The 6,896-nt window shown below is 43.6% G+C and overlaps 1 protein-coding gene across 1 annotated transcript; it reads left to right on the top strand.

Moving 5' to 3' along the window:
* Positions 1-581: 581 nt before the first annotated feature.
* On the top strand, positions 582-6,610 carry LOC133904766 (malate dehydrogenase, glyoxysomal). Its single transcript, XM_062346297.1, has 9 exons — positions 582-959; positions 2,562-2,777; positions 3,356-3,670; positions 3,752-3,841; positions 3,998-4,081; positions 5,336-5,371; positions 5,460-5,549; positions 5,668-5,762; positions 6,355-6,610. Exons 1-9 carry the CDS (start codon positions 879-881, stop codon positions 6,425-6,427), a joined length of 1,080 nt encoding a protein of 359 aa, XP_062202281.1. The 5' UTR covers positions 582-878; the 3' UTR covers positions 6,428-6,610.
* The last annotated feature ends 286 nt before the right edge of the window (positions 6,611-6,896 follow it).

Here is a 6,896-nt window from a genome sequence, read left to right as displayed (position 1 = left end):
CTCCATTTATCCTCACCCACTCGGTACATGGGCTGCGCCCAAGAGTTTACTGCCGAAGCCAGCTTGGTCCGGTCGTGTGCGGGTTGGACTTGGGACGACGTTCGGACCGCCTGGGCTTGATCTCTGCTCGAGCCCGTGTCGTCCTGGTCAGGTGCGCTGACACCTTCTTGCTAATGGCTACAATGCAGTGCTGTGTTCTTCTCGTCCAACTTTTGCAGATGTCGACTGTTGTAAAGCACCAGCACAGCACCCCTTGCTCGATCTGTTTATACAACTGGAGCATAGAGTAACAGTCGGTTCTGCTACGCCCAACGCCTTTCAACGTGTTTATTTTAGGGATCGAATCCGCTTCTCGTGGTTTGTTTTAGGTCTTGAGCAAACAGCCGATGGGCTCGCTGTTTAGTACTGTACTAATTATGGGCCCAAGCATAGATGGAGTGCAAGTCAGCCCGATGACCTTGCTTCCTGGTAAAGATAATTTTTTTGTTCACTAGAACTAGAACAAGAACTAGAATATGCTTGCTCATCTCGTATTTTCGTATGTATGATGATAATTTTCTTTCTTGCGCATGGAAGGACAGGACAGGACTGGGAAGAATGGCTGGAGATGAGACCAAGAACGAAACGAACTAGAGGCCAACGCGTCAGCATGCCCATTGCCTCCATCTCCATGCCTGCATCTCTTGCCGCGCCGCCCACCGATCGGAAACGTGCACGCATCGTCCCATCCCATCCCATCTCATCCCGGGAACCAACGTCGCCTACCTAGCTAGCTTTGGCAACGAACCCCTCCGGTCCGGTGCTTCTTCTGCTCCGTCTCTCGTCTCGCTGGGCCTTCTCCCTGCTTCTCCAACCCCAACGCATAGCCAAAGGCAACCATGGAACGGCAGGAAGGGGCCAACACGGCGGCGGCCAGGCGGATGGCCAAGCTCGCCTCCCACCTCACATCTCATCCTCAGGTCAGCGTGCTCTCCACCCCTTTTTTCCCCTTCCCCCACCAGATTCTCTCTCCTATTCGTCCGATTTGGCTGGGATTAGAGGGCGGTGGCGGTTACTGTTGTCCGTGGATTCGCTTCGCCGCCGGCCGTCCTGTACTCTCTCAAACCTCGTAGTCGCTCGGTTGGCGCCGTGAATTCGCGCCGCCGTTCGGCTGGGAGAACCAAACTCCGACACACCCCCAAGGGGGCCGTTTGCCGCAGCTCCCCAAAGCTGGGGCCTTGGCGTCAAAGTAGACTCCTTTTCTTCGAGGGAGCCGAATTTCCACCAGTTTCTAGGATCTACGGCTTGGTTACCAACTGCTGCTGCGTTTGTTTGTGCAAAAACTGGAACCTATCGTCTGCTCTCAAGTAATAAGTTTGCTCTCTCGGGGTACTTAGGGTGTGTTTGGTTGCCCGAATGTTTTCAGTCTGGTTCGTACGAGTCATGCAGTCTGAGTTGAGTCAGGCTGAGTTGATGCATGAGGGTCTGTTTGGTTGGCTGTATGTGGTGAGTCTGGTTGAGAAAAGATTGTGTTTGGTTGCCCGCATGAGTATATGTTGCATTACAAAGAAACTCACTTTTTTACCAAATAACTTAGGTTGGAAATATTTTTATAAATTAGTACATCACAGGATAAGAATATTAGTGAATTTTTTTATGATTTTTGAAGAATTTTAATTAAATATTGACTTAGATTTTTTGGATCAAATTAATTAAAATGGGTTGCTAGTGAGCTCTAGTTTGCTCAAAAAATGTTTAGAATTTTTGGATTACTTTTATACCACCAAATAAAATCTAAAGTTAAATAAAAAAAATATTATGCACAGTATTTTTTGGACCGAGCGAGCCAGCCCGGCGCGTACGCCCGATTCCGGCGTACGCGCGGAGCCAGGCTCGCTCGATGCGTTTGCACGGGCGGGTGCAGGCCAGCAACCAACCAAACAAGCGCTGAGTGAATACGGTTGTACGCACGGATGCAAGCACGCGGAGAACCAACCATCCAAACACGTCCTTATTGATATTCCCGAATGTACAGACAGCCAAGTATCGAGTGAACACAACAACACAAACTTCACTTTGCGCGATAGCCTTGCCTTCACATCTGTACTGATTTGCGGATGGACGATTTGTGTGGGTAAAGGGGCACGATGCTGACAAATACCAGAGTCTCTTCGAGTTTTGTAGCGAGATGCCATCGGGAGTTACGGCAGTCCAAAAATTTTCTGCTTATGTGTCGATAGTTGAATGAAAATGGCGACCTTGTTAACCACATATGGCTGACACTTTTAACAAAACACAACTTGAGATGAACACAAAACCTTGCTCCTGACCCTTTTTTTTACCTCTATATCGATTACTAATGACTTCTCAAGGGAAATGAGGATCGTGCTCAAATCTTTTTGTACCGATAATTATATCAGATGTATCCCAGCGACAAGTTCCTAAATTTGCCCCTACAGACTGAAACTTAGGTTCAGTCGCAATGATTGGAAGCTATAACATTGTAATTGATTTACTGCCATCTTTTTCCAGGAACTGCTTTTACTCTCTGCTAAATTTTCTCCTGTTACTTTGTTTTGAAGGTGATGGAGGTCTCCCTCCTGAGTGGATCCAATTGCCGTGCAAAAGGTGCGGCACCAGGATTTAAGGTTGCAATCTTGGGTGCATCTGGTGGGATTGGTCAGCCACTCGCATTACAAATGAAGATGAACCCTCTTGTTTCGGTGCTCCATCTATACGATGTTGCCAACACACCTGGTGTCACAGCAGACATTAGCCACATGGACACTAGTGCTGTGGTATGTTCCTGGACACTTTGTATTCTCCTGAGATTCTGGAATATTGATTCTGAAGAGAAGATTACTGTCACAGTTGCATGTCGGTAGACCTCTACTACACTTTATTTCCATATGGACTCGTGGGTCGTATTTATAGGATATAAAGTGCTGCAGCTGCATAGTTGTTTTCGCTAGTGTATGTATGACTCATCCTGAAGCAGTTGCAGCCAGCTCTTATAATCTTTGTAACTCAGCCACTCAGGAGACAAGTAACAGTTTCCCTGTGAAATACTCATAGTTATAAAAGTCATGTTGTGTCAGGAATTTCTACAGAAGACCTTGGAAAAAATTACTTAGTGTCTGATCACTCTCTGATAGTTGGGAATCAAAGCTCAAAACATAAGCGGTATTCTACTTGCAATTTTTAAACAAGAGTTATTGTCATTGATTTCAGTTTTATCTTTTATAGCTTCCTAGATATCCTTGATGGCCCTCTGCTTTTCATACAAAGTACAAACATACATTTATTTATCTGATTATTGAACCATAAAAGTTATTTTGATTATTGGATGTAATTATTCAAATCCTAAAATCTACAGGTGCGTGGCTTCTTGGGCCAGCCACAGTTGAAAAATGCTCTAACTGGAATGGATCTTGTGATAATTCCTGCTGGTGTCCCTCGGAAGCCTGGGATGACAAGGGATGATTTGTTCAACATCAATGCTGGAATCGTCCGGACTCTCTGCGAGGGAATTGCAAAATGCTGCCCCAAGGCAATCGTAAATGTGATCAGTAATCCTGTCAATTCTACTGTTCCAATCGCTGCTGAAGTTTTCAAGAAAGCTGGGACATATGACCCTAAACGTCTTATGGGGGTGACAACACTTGATGTAGTGAGAGCAAATACTTTTGTGGTACGTAATTCAACAGATTGTGTCACACAGCAATTTCTACATGGACGGTTTCTCAAAATTCCTTCACTTCTTTGTTTACAGGGAGAGGTTCTTGGACTTGACCCCAGAGATATCAATGTTCCTGTGATTGGTGGGCATGCAGGAGTTACGATATTACCACTACTTTCACAGGTTAGGGTCATTTTCAATTGCTATGAAATTCTGGACCATGTAATATTTGTCTGATAGAAATAGTAGAAAATCAGTTTCAACTGTAATATTTGTCTGATAGAAATAGTAGAAAATCAGTTTCAACTTATTTTATTTTATGCCTTGCTATTTCCATAGGTGAACCCTCCCTGCTCGTTCACCCCAGAAGAGGTTAGCTACCTCACTTCTCGCATACAAAATGGTGGGACAGAAGTTGTTGAGGTATGCTTTTCCTTACCAAGTACCATATATGCTTCATCTTCTATGCTCAAGGAGGGCAGAACAAAGTCAATTCCATAAGTCCCTTTTGCATTTGTTTAGTAGGACTGTGCACTTTGTAACCAAACGGAAAAAACCGAGCCAAAAATACCGAACCAAACTGGGCAACTCAGTTTGACCAGTTTTCGGTTCCTCACTACAGAAAGTATGGTTTTCCAATCTTCGGTTTTTTGGTATAAACCTGCTGAAAACCGAATGAACCGAAGAAACCGATTTGTGTTGGGCTCAATGTCTTTTGTCTATGCCCTCTATGGGCTGAAAGCCTGTAGCCCTGCAGCCTGTTGCGTGACGCCTGTTGGGACTTGGGCTGCTGGCTTCTAGCCTTCTACTACTAGGCTCAACCACTCAAGGCTGAAGGCCTGTAGTGTTTTCATCTTTTGGATGCAATCATGCAATGAGCCAAATAGCCAATGATGAATTGTGTTGTGCTGGTCTGCTGTTGGACAAGTTCTTGGAATCTTGGATGCCGGTGACTCCTGAATGGCTGGATGAGTGAATGTGTTGATGTGCTGTCTGGGTGGCTGGCTGGTGCTGCACTGAGCCACTTCTGCGGGTCTGCAGTTAGCGTGTTTCCTGAAATCTGAATGCCTGTTGCACAGTTGCAAGTTTGTATTTGTATGCTATTTTACGTGTTCTCAATCCACGCCAACTTTGGTAGAAATGGTATTTACTGACACCGATCCAGAATAAATTGTTATTTACCAACCTGTACAAAATACCGCATTAAGAGAAGCAGTAACACCGTACTATACCGAATACACTGAACCGAATGTGTATACCAGTTCAGATTCTCATTCTCTGTTCAGTTCCTAGTTTCAGTTGTTTAGCTCTATGATTAGCAAAGCTGAAAAGAACTTACATGCTTAATTTTGAGAATACAAGAGTTAGTTCACTAGTAAAATGGATATGTGAATACAAGAGTTAGCTGGAAAGAATACATACTAGGTGCATATATGCATGTCAGTTATTACATCTTCATGTTGTCAGTAAGGGTTTATAATTATGTTAAGTTTAACAAAAGCTTCTTTGCATATCTTTTTACCCATATGTACTAGGTTCTGGTGATTGTTTACATGCGTTTCAGTTAGGTGAAGATCTTACCGATGTTCTTTTCTCTCGAAATAGTTCTGAAAGCTGTTCTTGACTGCTCCTACTAAAATTTCTTTTTTGCTTCTTCCTATTTGTGACGTGTTTCAGGCTAAAGCAGGAGCAGGATCAGCAACTCTCTCAATGGTGGGTTTCTGTCATTTGTATGCACATCAGTGTCCGCACCTTATAGTTTCTAATGCTGGCTCAGGTAACACTAAAACTTCCTTTGTAGGCGTATGCAGCTGCTAAATTTGCAGATGCTTGCCTGAGAGGACTGCGCGGTGATGCTGGCATAGTGGAGTGCTCTTATGTAGCTTCTCAGGTTTCTTTTTCTTTCCTGGACAATGATTTCAATCATCATTCATTTTGTCTAAATTAATACTATTGTTGAACAATATTTCTGATTTGTGAATTCTGTTTTCCTTTTCTTGTGGTTGAAGGTGACCGAGCTGCCTTTCTTTGCATCTAAAGTGCGGTTAGGGCGTTGTGGCATTGAGGAGATCTTACCACTTGGCCCATTGAATGAGTTTGAAAGGTTTGTACTCTATACTTGAACTTACAGCCCTGTTCTTGGCATGCATTTAAGTTAGATACTCCCCATAGTTCAAGACCAACTGCATGTATGCTTTCCGCTGAAGTCTACCCCAGCAGATTTTGTTTGATCAAGCTTTCTTCTTGAACACCGGTTCATACTAGTACCCATCATGATTGGGTCTGCCAGATTATATCATACTGACAATAAGTCAGTCTCATGGTATGGACCTCTCGCTCACAATCACTAGTGCACAGACTAGAATACAGTTCACAGGAGAAACCGAAACATGAATGTGTCACATATGCAGCCATGCCAGTTTGCTTTGAAACAGGTAGACAGCCCTGAAGGAACAGAGATGATGCACTGAAATTGTATGACTTCATTATTTCTTCAGATCCTATAACTGTGCTATAGGAGATCAGGATGACCATCTGATCCACAGGATCATAAGAGTGCTGAATCTGATTGAAAGGCGTTGTTTCATATCATTACCTATAATGCTGTATCAGGGCCACAACGATTGTTATCGATATCCTGGAGCTCAACTGACCTGCATCTCACTTAACTTTCTTCACACATCACTGTCATGCAGAGCTGGTCTGGAGAAGGCAAAGAAAGAGCTGGCTGAGAGTATCCAAAAGGGCGTCTCTTTCATTAACAAGTGAGGCCATCTTCATCTTGGAATGCCCAGGCCCAACATAAAAAATATATGTGCTGTGTTTTGGCTTCCTGGAAGCTGCTGTCATCTTGTAATCTCTCTGTAAAACTGTGTACATGCATGGTACAAATGATCTACACGGCTGTACTGAATAAGATAATTCTGGTAATAAAAGTACCTTAAGAACAAACGGGGCTCTTATTTCTGCATGTCTTGTTTTGCCTTGTGCTCTGCATCATATATATCAGTTACACCGCATCAGGTACTGATCAGTTGTATGATCTGATGTTGTGATTAAATTTCTACTGACATTAGAGAAAGAAAATAAAAACCTAGAGGAATTACATACTCTATCAGTGTCAGGTTTGGAGAAATTTTGAAAAAGGTTAAATCGACAGCATGCATTGCACAGTTTGGATCTGCAGATTGTTAATGATGGTGAGTACAAGATCGGTGTGACGGGAGATGGTTGATTA

Source organism: Phragmites australis, chromosome 22 (genome assembly GCF_958298935.1).
Source record: "Phragmites australis chromosome 22, lpPhrAust1.1, whole genome shotgun sequence".
NCBI lineage: Eukaryota > Viridiplantae > Streptophyta > Magnoliopsida > Poales > Poaceae > Phragmites > Phragmites australis.
Note: the sequence above shows the minus strand (reverse complement) of the source record. Positions and strands in the feature narration are given on the sequence as shown.

Excerpts from the sequence above, each read along its gene's own strand:
- LOC133904766 (XM_062346297.1), top strand. The coding sequence starts at position 879 with ATGGAACGGCAGGAAGGGGCCAACACGGCGGCGGCCAGGCGGATGGCC. Across the intron at positions 3,842-3,997 it reads TATTACCACTACTTTCACAG|GTGAACCCTCCCTGCTCGTT; the intron begins GTTAGGGTCATT and ends CTATTTCCATAG. Across the intron at positions 5,550-5,667 it reads GCTCTTATGTAGCTTCTCAG|GTGACCGAGCTGCCTTTCTT; the intron begins GTTTCTTTTTCT and ends TTGTGGTTGAAG.